At 43.8% G+C, this 17,348-nt stretch overlaps 2 protein-coding genes across 4 annotated transcripts in view; one reads left to right on the top strand and one right to left on the bottom strand.

Annotated features, from left to right (window-relative positions):
* Positions 1-6,452: 6,452 nt before the first annotated feature.
* Positions 6,453-8,732, bottom strand: LOC105510011 (putative triosephosphate isomerase-like protein). Its single transcript, XM_011939578.1, is given in 3 exon segments — positions 6,453-7,661; positions 7,664-7,912; positions 7,915-8,732. Coding segments are annotated over 3 exon segments (747 nt in total). The 5' UTR covers positions 7,955-8,732; the 3' UTR covers positions 6,453-7,203.
* A 41-nt stretch (positions 8,733-8,773) lies between these two features.
* TNPO3 (transportin 3) overlaps positions 8,774-17,348 on the top strand; it is a 100,713-nt gene continuing 92,138 nt past the window's right edge. For 2 of the 3 annotated variants that reach the window (XM_011939576.1, XM_011939575.1), the window contains exon 1: positions 8,774-9,310. In XM_011939576.1, the coding sequence (XP_011794966.1) occupies positions 9,191-9,310 (120 nt within the window). In that variant the 5' untranslated portion in view covers positions 8,774-9,190. The remainder of the gene's footprint in view (positions 9,311-17,348) is intronic. The other variant, XM_011939577.1, reaches the window with a different exon arrangement.

Here is a 17,348-nt window from a genome sequence, read left to right as displayed (position 1 = left end):
AGCTCAAATGGCCCACCTGTTTAGGCCTCCCAAAGTGCTGGGATTATAAGCATGTGCCACCATGCCCAGCCCAATTCTGATGTTATTTACCCAGAGTTAGTGTCAGACTCCACAGGGTTAAGGGCTCAGTCTTTTATAAGATGCTCTCATTTCAGACATCAGCCTCACTTTGGGATGTCCCTAAGCCCTTGCACTTTTGACCAACTGGCTGTAAACTCAGGGGTTCCCACAGTCCCCACATGCTTGATAATTTGCTAGAACAACTCACAGAACTCAGGAAAGCATAATACTTATGATTAAAGTTTTATTATAAAACAAGGCCAGGAGCAGTGGTTCATGCCTGTAATCATAGCACTTTGGGAGGCAGAGGTGGGTGGATCACTTGAGGTCAGGAGTTTGAAACTAGCTTGACTAATATGGTGAAACCCTGTCTCTACTAAAAATACAAAAAAATTAGCTGAGTGCGTTGGTGTGTACCTGTAATCCCAGCCACTTGAGAGGCTGAAGCAGGAGAATTGCTTGAACCCAGGAGGTGGAGGTTGCAGTGAGCCAAGATCATGGCACTGCACTCCAGCCTGGGTGATGGAGAGAGACTCCATCTCAAACAACAACAACAACAACAACAAAACATTGTTAGAGGCCCGGGAGGAAGACAAAGTTTCCATGTCCTCTCCTGGAATCACGGGGCATCACCCTTTCAGCACACCAATGTGTTAAACTAGGAAGAGCCGCTGAACTTTGGTGTTCAAAGTTTTTGCTGGGGTTTCAAGGTGTAGGCATGATTGGTTAAACAATTGGCCACATAATTGAACTCATCTTAAGCTCCTCTCTCTCCTGGAGTTCCTACCAGAGTTCTAACTTTCTAAACACATGGTTGGTCTTTCTGGTCACCAAACCCCATCCTGAAGTTATCTAGGGGTCTGCACAGTCACTTCATTACTGTAACGAAGGCATTTCCATCACATGGAAAATTCCAAGAGCATTTGAAGCACTGTGACAGGAATGGGGGATGAAGACTTGATATATTCTTTATTGTACTACGTTGTGCCTAAATACTTTAGTATATGCAAACCCATAGTACATTGAAGGTATTGTAAGTCAAAAGTGCAGACCAGGTGCAGTGGCTCACACCTGTAATCCCAGCACATTGGGAGGCCAAAGCAGGTGGATTGCTCGAGCCCAGGAGTTTGAGACCAGCCTGGGTGACATGATGAAACCTCGTCTCTACCAAAAGCAAAAAGAAATTAGCTGGATGTGGTGGTGCATGCCTGTGGTCCCAGCCACTTGAGGGGCTGAGGCAGGAGAATCACTTGAGCCTGGGAGGTCGAGGCTGCAGTGAGCTGAGATGGCGCTCCTTTACTCCAGGCTGGGTGACAGAGTGAGACCCTGTCTCACACACAAAGTGCATTTTCCTCTTTCTTTCTTTCTCTCTTTGTCTCTCTCTCTCTCTCTCTTTCTTTTAGAGATAGGGTCTCCTGGAGTGCAGTGGTGCGATCTCTACTCACTGCGGCCTCGACCTCCCTAGCTCAAGTGATTCTTCTGCCTCAGCCCACACAAGCAGCTGTACTGTATATATATCACTTTTGCACCACTGTAAAGTCAAAAAATCATGTCAGGGACTGTCTGCACCTCTAAATAAGTGAGGACATATTCCTTTATAGCCACAATGTCATTACCATATGTAACAAAGTTAATGAGAGTTCTTTCTGCTTGATTTTCAATGGCTGCCTACTATCCAATGCATGCATATATCCTAAAGTTCTTGATGGACATCAAGATGCCTATTGATGGACATTGAGGATATTTCTACTTTTTCATTAGGGGAAACCACACTAGGATGAACATTCTTTTTTTTTTTTTTTTTGAGATGGAGTCTTGCTCTGTTGCCTGGGCTGGAGTGCAGTGGCCGGATCTCAGCTCACTGCAAGCTCCGCCTCCCGGGTTTATGCCATTCTCCTGCCTCAGCCTCCCGAGTAGCTGGGACTACAGGCGCCCGCCACCTCGCCCGGCTAGTTTTTTTGTATTTTTTAGTAGAGACGGGGTTTCACCATGTTAGCCAGGATGGTCTCGATCTCCTGACCTCGTGATCCGCCTGTCTCAGCCTCCCAAAGTGCTGGGATTACAGGCTTGAGCCACTGTGCCCGGCCTGGATGAACATTCTTATGCATACATCTTTTTATCCTGTAAGTACCCTGTGTTACTACCTGAGAAAATTGTGACTGCTTGTTTTCCTAGCAGGGAGCTGTGAAATCCAATTCAAAGGCATTGTCTTTTAAAAAAAATTTTTTTTCTTCTCTTTTTTTCACATCAGGCAGGTAATGTGCAGATGTGGTAACAAGGTTGGAGGGAGGTACGTCTCACACATGCACGTGAAACTCCAATCATCATGCTTATCAACTACAAAAGAATCAAGGTATTGTCTTTCAGTGAAGCACAGCATATCCCTGTCCCTGATGCAGTCAGCATGGCTTTGCCTGAACTTTTGCTATAATCTGTGTACCAAAGAAATCTGATGTTATCATATTCTTTTGGGCAAGGATGAGGGTCTTCTACTAACTCTCCAAGGCCAGTGGGCATAATGACAGATGCTATGTACTGAGTTGTGTCCCCCCAAAATTCATATGTTGATGCCCTAGCCCCCAATATGACTGTATCCAGACATAGTGTCTTTAGGAGGTAATTAAGGTCACATGAGGTCATAAGGTAGAGCCCTAATCCGAGAGGACTGTGGCCTTACAAGAAGAGGAGCAAGAAAGTGGTGATCTGCAAGCCAGTAAGAGGGCCCTCTCTAGAACCTGATCAGGCTGTTACCCTGATCTCGACCTTCCAGCTTCCAAAACCGTGAGAAAATAAATATCCCTTCTTCAAGCTGGTGTTTTGTTATGGTAGGTTGAGCTAAGATTTCAATTAAGTTTGACTTCAAAATTCTTGGTGGAAGTGACAGAAACTTAATTTGAATTAGCTTAGGAAAAAAAGAATATTTCTTCAAAGAACTCTAGGAAAGAAAACAATGGGTATTAGAGCAAAACCACTGGCCTCTGCCACACTGCCTTTGCAATTTCTCCCCAACGTGCAGAGGCTCACTTTACTCTGAAGTTGGAGAATGATGTGGGGGGGTGGAGGGGTGGGGTGGGTGTCAAGAGGCTAGAAGAGAATTAAGGAGACCTCTGTGGGGCCACAACCTATGCTTATTATTGTAACCTGAGGTTCACCACAAATCATGGGTGCCGTCTCATGGTAGATCAAAGCTTTTTTTTGGTGGGGGGGTAGGGGGTACAGAATCTTGCTCTGTTGCCCAGTCTGGAGTATAGTGGTGTGATCTTGGCTCACTGCAACCTCCACCTCCCGGGTTCAAGTGATTCTCCTGCCTCAGCCTCCTGAGTAGCTGGGATTATGGGTGCACGCCACCACACCTGGCTAATTTTTGTATTTTTAGTAGAGATGGGGTTTTGCCATATTGACCAGGCTGCTCTTGAACTCCTGACCTCAGGTGATCCACTCACCTCAGCCTCCCAAAGTGCTGGGATTACAGGCGTGAGCCACCGTGCCTGGCCAGATCAAAGCTTTTATGGAAGGCTTCATGGTATTGCCTGTAGAGAACTGGAGTGCTTGAGGTACAGCCCTCAATCTTTGGATAATCTCATCCCGAGTCAGTAAAAGAAACAGTCATTATATCTTTCCTTCTTTCCTTCAGAGAATCCATATTTAGCTTGCTTGCAGAAGGAAGTGGGTTTGGTCTCATTAAACTTTGCATTAGAGTCCAGTTTTCCTAGGGTTTCCATTGTGCCTAATGACAAAAGTTATAGGACTTTTGGTATTTTAAATATTTCATGTATTTCTAATATTTTATTTCAAATATATTATTCTAACAATATTCGACATCTCTGGTGCATTTATTTGGTGCTTAAAGATGCTCATCTCAATCACTCCTTTGTCTTTAGCCACAAATTAGAAACTGACAACTCTCAAATCTGGATTTTCAACCCACCCCCTGGGCTTCAGTCCCACACACGCTACAGCCTGCTGGTCTTGGCTGTCTGTTAAGTGCCTCAATATTCAACATGGCTAAGATTAAACTCATCTGCATCCTCATATCCTTTTCTGTTTCCATAAAAACCATTTCTTCCTTTAGGTTCCATATCTCAAAAGCCTGGGTTCTCTTCCCTCTTGTCACACCTTGCAGCTCAAATAATCACCATATCAAGATTCTTCCTCCTAAGTTCCTAAATACCTCTCTATCTCCATGCCCACCGCCAACACTTTACTCCAGGCTACCATCACTCCTTACCAAGATTATTACAATAATTTCTTATTTCTGTTCTTGCCACCTTCCCTGCCCAAGCCATTTCACATTAAACTAGACTGTGTGTGTGTGTGTGTTTTTTAAGACTAAGGAACTAAGAAACACGTCACTTAAGACGTTTGCTAAGCACCCACTATGTATCAGGTAATGGCATGAGGTCATCAAGATGGGTTAAACACTGTTTAGCTTCATTTCTTACTCCTACCCAACGCCAACTCTATCCTTCAGCTAGTTTCAGTCTTCAGAACATAATTTTTTCCCTTGCCTCCAGGCTTTCATACTGTTGCCTCTGCCTACAATACTAAACCCTTTGCCTAGTTGCTTCCTATTTATCTATCAGTCTGGTCTCAGTTTAGACATACTTTCTCCAGATGGTGTTCCCAATCTCTCTACTTTGGGTTAGGTATCACTTCTATTTTTTTTCTCTTTTCTCCAACTGTTAGCTAAATATCCATGTGGTGTTTTAATAATTCCTAACCATAGAACTTTTAAAAATAAGTTTTATTGAAATATAGTTCACATTGCCATAAAATTCATCCTTTTAAAACATAGAAGTCAATGGTTTTTAGTATATTCATGTGGTTTTTCTGAACATCACCACTAATTCCAGAGTATTTATTTCCATCAATACAAAAAAAAAGAAAAAAAAAACAAACCCAAAACAGAAAACCAGCCCTAAGGATCAGCAGTCTCTCCCTACTCATCCTTCTCACGGAAACGACCAATCTACTTTCTGTATTTAGAACTTTACTTACTCTGAACATTTTATGTCAATGGAATCATGCAATTAATGTGCTTTTTGTGTCTGGCCACTTTCACTTAGCATAATTTTTCAAGTTTATCTACATTGTAGCATCTATCAGTACTTCATTCCTTTTAAGGGTCAAATAACATTTCATTGTATGGATATAGCACACTTTGTTTATCCATGTATCAAATGATGGATATTGGGGCTGTTTCTGCTATTATGAATAATGCTGCTATGAATATGCATGCGGAAGTGTTTATATGCACACACATTTTCATTTCTCTTGAGTATATACCTAAGTGTAGAACTGCTGGTTCATATGATAATTCTATGTTTAACATTCTTTTGAAGAGCTGCCAAACTGTTTTTCAACATGGCTGCACCATAATACAATCCCATGAATAGTGTATGAGAGTTCCGATTTTTCCACATTCTCACCAACACTTAACATTTTTTTATTTTAGTTATTCTAGTGGGTGTGAAGTTGTATCTCATTGCAGTTTTGATTTGTATTTCCCTGATGGCTAATGATGAGCATCTTTTCATGTGCATTTGTGTATCTTCTTTGAAGAAATGTCTATTCAAATTAATTGCCCATTTAAAGAACTGAGCTGTCTGAGGCCAGGCATGGTGGCTCATGCCTGTAATCCCAGCACTTTGGAAGGCTGAGGCGGGTGGATCACTTGAGGTCAGGAGTTCAAGACCAGCCTGGCCAACATGGTGAAGCCCTTTCTCTACTAAAAACACAAAAATCAGCTGGGCATGGTTGTGGGCACCTGTAATCCCAGCTACATGGTAGGCTGAGGCACGAGAATTGCTTGAACCCAGGAGGTGGAGGTTTCAGTGAGCTGAGATTATGCCATTGTACTCTAGCCTGGGCAACAGAGCGAGACTCCATCTCAAAACAAAAAAGCAAAACACACACACACACACACACAACCCCAAAAACTGAGTTGTCTTTTCATTGCTGAATTGTAAGAGTTTTTACATACTCTGGATACTAATCAGTTTTCAGATATGTGATTTGCACATTCCCTTCCATGTTGTGGACTATCACTTCACTTTCTTGATAGTATCCTTTGATAAACACAAAAAAATTTGTTTTGAGATATGGTCTCACCATTTCCCAGGCTGGAGTGCAGTGGCACAATCTCTGCTTACTACAACCCCCACCTCCCGGGCTAAAGCAATACTCCCACCTCAGCCTCCTGAGTAGCTGGGATTAGAGGCACCCACCACCATGCCCCGCTAATTTTTTTTAATTTTTTTGTTGAGACAGAGTCTCATTTCATTACCCAGACTGGTCTTGAACTCTTGGCCTCAAGCAATCCTCTTGCCTCGGCCTCCCAAAATGCTGGGATTACAGTTGTGAGCCACCAAGCCCAACACTAAATCTTTTTTTAACGAATGAATGGATTGGGTAACTAAAATATCAAGTTTCTTTTCTCTGTCTAAAATTATATCAACTCTGTGCAGTAACAGTGTTTTCATCATGTTGTTGGCAGTTAAAAATTCCTTGAGGAACAAATCAGAAGCAAACAGCAAACGAACACATGAGATGATAGGGATTGTGTGATTTAACAGGTTTTGGAGCAACACTGATCTGGATTCAAATCCTAACTTTAAGAACTGTATCCCTGGGCAAATTACATTACTATTTCTTTCTTTAAACTGGTTTTTTTGTTTGTTTGTTTTTTAAGTGCCAGGTGTTTATTTCCCTCACATGTGGGGTGGCTCACATATACAACACACACAGGCGTTGGCCCTGTGGGAGAGGGCAGCACCCCTGGCTTCTGAGGGGAGGATCTTGGCCTCACAGTGTAAAAAGGGAGAGGATGGTTTCTCTCTCCTCCCCTCACTAGGGCCTATGGAACCCAGGAGCAAATTCCACGACTTTCACCTCTCAGCCAAGGAGAAGCCACCTTGGTGACATTTAGTTCCAACCATCATAGTAAGTGGAGAAGGGATTGGCCTGGTCTTTCAACCATTACAAGGTGAAGGTATACATAGTAAAGGAAGATACAGTTCGGATGAGGCCACAATAGGGGGCAGATGACACCATCAGAAGCATGTGCAGGTGAGGGGCAGTCACTCGGCTTCTGGGCTGCTTAGTTCCTGGATTGGCAGGAAGAGTAGAGAAGACGGATGGGGCTCATTGTTTGGCATTGATGATGTCCACGAATTCGGGCTTGAGGGAAACACCACTCATGAGGAAGCCACCCATGTGAGGCTGCCTGGCCAGCTCCTTGCAGGTTGCCCTGGTCACAGAGCCTCCATAAATGATACCAGTGCTCTGAGCCACTGCATCAGAGACGTTGGACTTAAGCCATCCTCGGAGCTTCTTGTGTACCTCCTGGGCCTGTTGGGGTGTTGCAGTCTTGCCAGTACCAGTGGCCCACACGGGCTCATAGGCCAAGATGACCTTGCTCCAGTCCTTCACATTATCTGCAATGACCTTTGTCTGTTCAAAAACAACCTTCTCAAGGATGCCAGCTTCCCTTTCACCTAGCTTCTCCCCAATGCAGGCGATTACTCCGAGTCCCTCTGCCAGAGCATGGGCCACTTTCTGCCCAATCAGCTCATCTGACTCCCCAAAGACATTCCTTCTGAGTGCCCCAGGACCACACCACCTATTGTGACTCCTAAGTCTTTGACCATGCCAGGGCTGATTCCCCCAGTAAAGGCCCCATTAGTCACTTTGTAGCAGTTCTGTGCAGCCACAGCAATCTTGGGATCTAGCTTCTGCCAGGCCAAGTCGATACAGGCAGTGGGGAGAGCACAAATCACCTCGGTGTGGGCAGGCACAGTGGCCGCGTTCTGAGTGCCAATGAGCTCCCCCAGACACTTCTTCCGCCCGTTATCTTCCAGTTTCTCTCCACGAAGAACTTCCTGGAAGGCGCCATGGCGCCGGAGCTGAGGTTATTAAAACAGGTTTTAATAATACTTGGCAAGGTTGTTAGGCGGATTAAATGAGATCTTGTAACTACAGTGTTTTACACATTCTGAGCATTTATCAAATAGCAGTTATTTACTAGTGCAAAGGACTAGCAGCAATGTTAATATTAATATACTGTTAACCTTTTGTCCCCAATTTCTCCAGAGTACAGTTTCCAAGATTTCTGTTTTCTTTTGTGAATTGTTAGACCACTGATATTGGATTTGGACAGAAAGGCATTCACAAAAATACGGTTCAATGTGAGAATAATCCTAAAGATGTAATGCAAAACGCTCTGGAGTTAGAGCACCAGGAGCAGCAAGCGGAATGAAAGACCTCTTTTAGGCTTAAGAACTAAATAAAGGGGAGCTGAACAGAGATTCTAGGCATTTTGGATTTATCTCAATGTGGCACATATTTCAGGTTTGTAAAATAGTTCAGTTGACTACATGTCTGTCTCCTCCACTAGAGCCAGCGTAGGCACCAAGTCTTAAGTCATTTTGGATCTCCAGTACTGTGGCCACTATAGGGAGAGCTGATTTGACGCGCCTTGATCACCAGGGCAGAAAAGGATTCTCTGAAGAGGGATAGGGAAGTCGGAAGGGGGAGGAAAAACCCGGATCCATTTCCAAGGAGCTGAAGGCAGCTTAGATATGGGACACATCTCGGTGCTAAAGCCCCAAGCTGGAAGCGAGAAACCGAGAGAACACCACCCGCTCTTCTTCCCGGCTTCTGGCCCGGCAGGGCCACTTCCGGGAGGGGGCGGGGAGACAAGAGGAGGCGTGCCGGGAAGGAGGCCGTTTGTAGTGTACCAGGCGGAAGTGTGCCAAAGGTATCGGTGCTGTCGCTTCCGGTCCGGGTAAACGCACCTTAGATACACGCTGGTGTGTGGCGTGCGACGATTGGCTTCTGAGGGCAAGTCAGCGAGTGAAGACGGGAGCGCCAGAATCTGTGGACTCAGAAGTCTGGGGTCTAGTGGAAAAACCGGAAAAAAGGCCAGGAACCTGAATACGACCTAATAGCTGTTTCCGAGGGGGCAACTTCCACGGGGAACCTTCTGCCCTGGTAACGGCCAAAGAGGGGGAGATGGCGCCAGTCAGGGAGCGGCCGTGGCCCAGACAGTGAGGAAGCGCGAAGGCGGAGCAACCGTGGAAGCCTCGGGAGAAGAATCAGAGCCGTCGCTACCGCCACTGCCGCCACCACCATGGAAGGAGCAAAGCCAACACTGCAGCTCGTGTACCAGGCAGTGCAGGCGCTTTACCACGACCCAGATCCCAGCGGAAAGGAGCGCGCCTCGTTTTGGCTTGGGGAGCTGCAGCGTTCGGTGAGGGGCCCAGAGAGGCAGTTCTGTGCCGCGGGGCCGGGGCGGGGTGGAACCTAGGCTCCAGGGGAGAACCTGAGCCCGGCGGTTGACCTCGTGAGGTCCTCCTTGGGGAGGAGCTGCTGTCGTGGGGTGGGGCTGCGAAGCTACATCTTTGCCGCTTTTGGGAAACTAGTCGCACCTGATCGGTCGCGAACTGGCCCTTTCCCCACCCGGTGGAATCTTATTTGTAGGTCTTATACTTTTCGATTGTGGCATCGATCTAGTCTTGTTTAAGTTCTGCCTTTGCCGTTGCTTCTTGGGCCGTGCTTTTCCGTTTTGTCTTCCTCCCACCAAATCCAACCCCAGTGTTACTCCACCTTCCGCTTAAGAATGCTTTATTGGTCTCCTCTCCGTGTCTAAGACTTGCATCCGGCAATTTCCTCCCAGTCGTAGCCTTATGCCTCACTCTTTTTGCCTGTTTTCACTCCAGTTTGAGTCTGTTCTTCTCGAAACTTCTCAGGTTTCTAGACTCTAACTCGTGCGAGTTTTCCCCTTGCTTTGGAATGGCAACATAGTATGAAGAAAAAATATTAATTCTGCGTTCAGAAAATCTTTGGAGTTCTCATTTTATTTCATATTAATCTTCTAACCTTGTTATTTCTCTGGCTTTTAGATTTTTTATTTATAAGATGGGTATCACTGCTGCTTTGATTATTCCATATAAAACTGTATGTGCATCCAGTGAGATACTTAATTGTAGCTTACATCTATTGTATTTCTGCATTCTTTGATTCATGTTTTATGCTTCCTTTCCTAATTTTCACACCTTTGCTGTGCTTCATTTCTGTGTTAAGTGTGTATTCTTGGTGATCTGGCTGACTTAGGTCCTAATGTAGTATGCACTTTAAAAATTAAGTACTTTGAAAACAACTAAAGAGGCTTTTTTACAGGCTGACAAAATACTCACCTTTACCTTTATTTTTGCATTTTATACTAACAAGCATATTTTTTTGCCCCCCTTCCCTTTAACTCATAACTGATACTTAAAGGTGCTCTGCCTTATTAAATCAGCTCCTAGATTGCAAGTTCATGATATTTAAAAATTTGCAACTTTGACTTTTTAAAAATCTAGTCTTGGTATGGAGCAACTTTGCCTTTTTTTTTTTTTTTTAAGACAAAGTCTGGCTCTGTCGCCCATGCTGGAGTGCAGTGGTGTGATCTCGGCTCACTGCAACCTCCTCCTCCCGGGTTCAGGTGATTCTCCCATCTCAGCCTCCCGAGTAGTTGGAATTACAGGCGCATGCCACCACGCCCAGCTAATTTTTGTATTTTTTAGTAGAGACGGGGTTTCACCATGTTGGCCAGGCTGGTCTCGAACTCCTGACCCCAGGTGATCTGCCCACCTCGGCCTCCCAAAGTGCTGGCACTAGAGGTGTGAGCCACCGCGCCTGGCTGCAACTTTGACTTTGAATATTAAACTTAAAAAATTGGCGCCCAAGTCCTGGTCAGAAAATAAAGGAATACGACTCACTGTAGGCTACACAAGAAAATCATTCACATATGGTCTCATTTAGTGTTTCTGTGATCTCTGGAGAGTCACAATTCCCTGATCTTCGTGTAGTTTTCTAAAGTATAAATAGGAGAAATGCTACACTACACTGCAAAAGTCATATCTTTCTAATTAAACCTGCTTGTTGTGTGTATTTTAAATCAATATTTGAGTGCTTACCATGTGCCCGCAACTATGCTGGGTGTTTGAATTTGGAAATGAACTAGAAAAAAATCTCTGCTTACCACAGAAGGTGGTTGTGATTAAATGAGTTAATATTCTACGAAGAGCTTAGAAAAGTTCTTGGAACATAGAGATTAAAATGTTAGCAATTGTTATTTAAGTATTAGTCACTTTTCTCTCCTGACTTTCCACTACTCTATTACAACCTTACATCATCTTCACAGATGGGATTTCCCATTGGCCAAACCCAGCCGGAAGCCAGGCGACACAGTGACCTGTTGGTAAAGTCTATACAGGTCAGCCTATTGGAGCAGAAAACATGACAGAAGAGGGTGGAAAAGTGGATCTGGAAAATATCCAGCAGTCACACATCATGTTTAGGCAACTTCAGCATCTGGATTGACAGTTCAGCTAACACTTTGGCCTTTTGATTCCTTTACCTCTTCATTCTCTTCAGTCACCTGGTCACACAGTCACACCCTGGATCTTGTCTTTACTAAAAAGCCACCACCCAGGCTGTCATGCCTGTAATCCCAACACTTTGGGAGGCTGAGGTGGGCGGATCGCTTGAGGTCAGGAGTTCAAGACCAGCCTGGCCAATATGGTGAAAACCCGTATCTACTAAAAATACAAAAATTAGCTGGGCGTGGTGGTGTGCACCTGTAGTCTCAGCTACTCAGGAGGCTGAGGCAGGAGAATCTCTTGAACCCAGGAGGTGGAGGTTGCAGTGAGCTGAGACTGTGCCACTGCACTCCAGCCTGGGAGACAGAGCCCGACTCTATCTCAAAAAAACAAAAAAGTTACCAACCAGGCCCATTGGCTCACGCCTGTAATCCTAGCACTTTGGGAGGCCAAGGTGGAGGATCCCTTGAGCCCAGGAGTTCAAGACCAGCCTGGGCAACATAGTGAGACCTCATTTCTACAAAAAAGTAGGAAAATTAGTTGGGTATGGTGACATTCGCCTATAGTCCCAGCTACTCGGGAGGATCCCTTGAGCCCAGTAGTTCAAGACTGAGTGAGCTATGATTTCGCTACTGCACTCCAGCCTGGGAGACAGCAAGATGGTAAAAAAAAAAAAAGTCACCACACCTCCAAATAGCTAATTCAGACATTCTGCTTTGATAATAACCCACTGTTTTCCAGTTTGCTGGCTCAAAAATCTCAAATAACGTCACCCAGGTTTTTTGAAATCTTTATGTAATTTTACTAATATTGAAGTTTTATTTTTAAAACAAAATTTTGTGGAACCTCTTTTTTCCTGTTGGTAATCAAATACCTCTTTTTTTTTTTCATTTTGTTTTCTGTATATCCACAATAAGTCATCCCCAAATCTCAGTAGTGGAAGTATCCTCTTTGTTCAGACTGGTGATTTGTTTTCTTTTTTGGCTGAAGGAAATATCTATCCCAAGAACCCTCCATTTCCCTGCTCCAGTCTGGCCTGGTTCGCTAGGTCTGTTGATAATTATCGTTATCGGATTCCATAAACACTGTCCTAGGGAATTCCCTTTGCCTCTTTGTTGTGCTGAATCCACTGATTCTTGGATTCCATGATGTTTTCTTGGGTTATTCTTCCATTTAATGGATCATCGAGAAGGGAACCTTCATCCTTTCTCTCATTGCTTTTCTGTTGGTCTGTTTCTCTTGGGTTGCTTTTACCTTGAGTTCTCTAGTCAGCCTGGGGGTTGTAAGCTAGACTGCCAGTGTTCTAAAGCCAGGTCAGGGAATGAAGCTAGGGGATGGAGCTCACAACTGAGTATGTAGGTTTTAATTTAATCTCTTGTTTTCAGCATGATACTCCTGTCTTTAGCTGAGTCTGTTGTCTAAGAGTCCAGAGACCACCTATTTCAATCTTTCCAAAGTAAACCTTGAGTCTTCCGTTATGGTGGGAGAGTAGTAGCCTGATTGCTCAGAGTCAGAGAGGAAATTTAGGAGGCTACTGCTTCTTACACAGATTTTGACCCTTTTATTTATTTAAACTTTTTTCTTTTTTCTTCTTTTTTGAGACGGAGTCTCGCTCTATCGCCCAGGCTGGAGTGCAGTGCCCGGATCTCAGCTCACTGCAAGCTCCGCCTCCCGGGTTTAGGTCATTCTCCTGCCTCAGCCTCCTGAGTAGCTGGGACTACAGGCGCCCACCACCACGCCCGGCTAGTTTTTTGTATTTTTTTTTTTTAGTAGAGACGGGGTTTCACCGTGTTAGCCAGGATAGTCTCGATCTCCTGACCTCGTGATCCGCCCGTCTCGGCCTCCCAAAGAACTTTTTTCTTTTAATGCCGCATTACTGGCAGGTTTCTACCCCACCCCACCTTTTTTTTTTTTGAGACGCTTGCTGTCTCCCAGGCTGGAGTGCAGTGGCGCGATCTCAGCTCACTGCAAGCTTTGCCTCCCAGGTTCACGCCATTCTCTTGCCTCAGCCTGGTGAGTAGCTGGGACTACAGGCGCCCGCCACCACGTCTGGCTAATTTTTTGTATTTTTTAGTAGAGATAGGGTTTCACCATGTTAGCCAGGATGGTCTCAATTTCCTGACGTCGTGATCCACCCGTGTTGGCCTCCCAAAGTGCTGGGATTACATGTGTGAGCCACCGCTCTCAGTCCACCCCACCCTTCAAAAAAAAAAAGAAAAGAAAAGAAAAGATGGGGTCTCGCTATATTGCCCAAGTTGGACCCAGACTCTTGGTCTCAGGCAATCCTGTCTCCTCAGCCTCCTACGTAGCTGAAATTACAGGTGCACACCACCACACCCAGCTCAACTCTTGGTTTTTGTTCCGCCTGTGCATCTGCCTTCAGATGTACCTGTGCTTCCAATTCCCCAGTCTTCCTGGGTTTTGCAGCATGAGTAGTTTGTCCCTTGCTTTCCCCATTCTCATCTCATCCTCCCTCCCCACCCCCAGGCAAATTTCAGCCTTTTCGGATCTGCTAAGACAGTTAACACTGTCCTTTAGCTTTCCAGTTTCCACAGTTGTATTGATATCTGTCATCTGTTTCCATTTTCTTTGTCTTTATGTGTTTTTGCCTTTTTAAAAGAAGATCTTGACTCTGATGTTTAGTGGATTTTTGGAAGGACCTGAGAGCAAACAGCTGTGTTCAATCAGTTAGTTTAGTCATTTTAAACAGAAGTCCCTGCATTAGTTCTTAAATTTTATCAAAACCTCAGTTCATTGACTGTCCCTTCCTTTTTTTGTCTTCGTGTCTTTATTTCTCTCCTTATCAAATGTGGATTCCAAGATCTGTCTTTCTAGTTATTTTATAAATATACCATCACCTTTCCCCTCTAATTTGGTCAAACTTCAGCGTGGTTGTATGCAGCTGCTTCTCCTCTTGTCAGATCTAGGTGCTTTGCATCTCTCAATCTTCTGAAATCTCTGGGACCTTAATCTTTTGGTTTATCCTATGTCTTATCTGCATCTTTAGACTCCTTTACTGAGTCTTTCCCATCAGCATCCAAATAGCTGAAATATTTCTCATAGTACACAAATATTTTGTGGTAGAGTGGATGCCGCCTTTGCCCAACTTTACTTTCTTCTCTGCTTTTACTCTTTCCCAACCCTGTCTTCAAATGCAGAAACTAACTCACCTTTTGAAAGCCCAAACTAAATTCTACTTTCTCCTTGAAGGCTTACCTGCTTCTCTTCAGCCAAAAGTGATTTCAGCCCCCACTGAATGCCTAGAGAACTTTATTTCATTGTGTTTGCCTTTTTATAAAGCTTTTTGAAAATAAGTGTTTTGCCTCCCCTACTAGACTGGGATTCTTGTCACATTTGTTTATGTAGTCCAATACCCATAGCTGAAGAAATAAACCGTGGTTATTAAGATAAACAATCAAGATGCTTCACACACAGGTTCTTAAAAACGTTGATTGTCACAGTGCATACATGCAGATACTCAATTGGATTAACTCACATTTTTCTTTATCTGCGAGTTTTATTTTTGCTGTCACTCTTAACCATATACATGGTTAAAAATAAACAATATTCAGCTCCTTTAATGCTCTTCAGTCTTTCCAGTCTTTTTTTTCTTTTTCTTTCTTTTTTTTTTAAAAAAAACCTTTATGAGATATATATGTTGCCATCATTTTATACTTGCAGATATTCAGGTGCAGAAAGGGAGAGGAACTTTTGGACTCAATAAGGCTCTCTACTTATTTTTTGAGACAGAGTCTCACTCTGTTGCCCAGGTGGGAGTGCAGTTGCACCACCTTGGCTCACTGCAACCTCTGCCTCCTGGGTTCAAGCAGTTCTCTTGCCTCAGCCTCCCAAGTAGCTGGGACTACTGGCATGTGCCACTAGGCCCGGCTAATTTTTGTGTTTTTAGTAGAGATGGGGTTTCACCATGTTGGCCAGGTTTGTCTCAAACTCTAGCCTTAAGTGATCTGGCCGCCTTGGCCTCCCAAAGTGCTGGGATTACAGGTGTGAGCCACTGTGCCTGGCCTATTTATTTAGTTTTTTGAGACAGGGTCTCACTCTGTTGCCCAGGCTGTGGAGTGCAGGGTTGTGATTACTGCTCACTGCAGCCTTGCTCACCTGAGCCTGGTGCCCAGGCTGGTCTCGAACCCCAGGGCTCAAGCACTTCTCTCACCTCAGCCTCCTAAAGTGCTGGGATTACAGCCATGAGCCACTGTGCCTGGCCAAGGCTCTCTTTAAGTGGTCACTGAGTGGCATTTGTAATCAAAAGTAATGTGTGTGGTGGTTTTTTTCTTTCCAGAAAATTTTGTCTACTGAAACAAAAGTGCATTTTAACTGTAGTAATAAGTATAGCATTTTAACATCCATTTGAAATTGGTAAGGCATAGAATTTGTGTGGTTAGCTAAAAAACTACTTTCAAGAATATGTATTTGTGAAACTGTTATCCTTATTCCTCCCCACCACCCCAACTAATTAATCTGAGAGTAATTTAGTATAGTTCTAATGACCTGGTGACAGTAGACTTGGTATAGAGGTGTAATTTGAATAGGCTTTAGCCTGTGCTTTGAGTTAGCATCTTTTCTCTTTCTCTAATATTTGTATAAAATAGCCATTTTCTGAAGAATCTGTATTCATTGCTCTAAACTTTTTCCATCAAAATTCTTGGAGATATACAGCCATGGTTATGTTTTATGTGATGGGTAAATATCACTGGTAACTTCAAAGTGTTCTAAAAGACAGAGTATTTGGAGGCACATCTTAAAGGAATCTTAGTAGCCTGTCCTGTACATTTAGTAGTTTCATTTGTCCACCCCTAGTAACCAAAATAAGTAGAGAGCTATTGAAGGAAAGACCATCTCTTCATAGGGCCAATTACTTAAGCTATTCAGTTATAAGTTTGTAATTTAAGTTATAAGTAGGAGATAACTTTTACAGAGACAATCTTTGGATTAGATGTTACCTCAAAAATTTTATAGTTCAGTCTGGAAACTGAAAAGGCATGCTTCAGCATGGGTGTATGCAGCTTTTTGATGAAAAGCATCAAAAGCATAAAGCAGATGAAGTAAATCATGCTTTGATAGACCAAGTTGGCATTGTCATGTTTGGTTTATCACATGTCCATAGGAATTTTCTTCTTAGATATGATATCAGAAACGTCATGGGTTGATATGGTTTGGCTATGTCCCCACCCACATCTCACCTTGAGCTGTAATAATACCCCCCCACTTGTGTCAGGGTGGGGCAAGATGGAAGTAATTGAATCATGATGAGGGGTTCCCCCATCTGTTCTTGTGGTAGTGAATAAGTCTCACAAGTTCTGATGGATTTATAAATGGGAGTTCCCCTCCACAAGCTCTCTCTTGCCTGCCGCCATGTAGGACATCGCTTTGCTCTTCCTTCATCTTCCGCTATGAATGTGAGACCTCCCCAGCCGTGTGAAACTGAGTCAGTTAAACCCCTTTCCTTTATAAATTACCCAGGCTTGGGTATGTCTTTATTAGCAGCGTGAGAACCGATTAATACATGGGTCATGGAATATCAGCTTCAAACTTCTTTCCTGGTACTTTTCCCTTTTGGAATTTATTGATTCTTTAGCCTAGTTATAAAACGTAGGGTTTTTGGCTTTTCTCTGGTCGTTACTGATTTATCTTGAAAGTTTAGGCATTTTTTGTGTGTGTGTGCTTATGCTCACACCTTCCAATCAAAACATGCTTTTGAAAGGAAAGCCTTCTAGAAAATAGATAATGTTCCTATACAACTTCAGTAGATGAGTTCAGTCTGGGAATACGCTATGCCTCGTACTGGTAGAAACTGGGAGTATGTAAATAATGAAAACCAAAGATCTTTCTCCCAGAGAGTTTACCAGTGTAGCTGTGTCATCCAGTGTAGCAGCCACCAGTCCAGTGTGACTGTTTAAACTTAAAATT

The sequence above is a fragment of the Colobus angolensis genome, unplaced genomic scaffold (genome assembly GCF_000951035.1).
Source record: "Colobus angolensis palliatus isolate OR3802 unplaced genomic scaffold, Cang.pa_1.0 Scaffold182, whole genome shotgun sequence".
NCBI lineage: Eukaryota > Metazoa > Chordata > Mammalia > Primates > Cercopithecidae > Colobus > Colobus angolensis.
The sequence above is the reverse complement of the archived record's forward strand: the minus strand, read 5'-3'. Positions and strand labels throughout refer to the sequence as shown.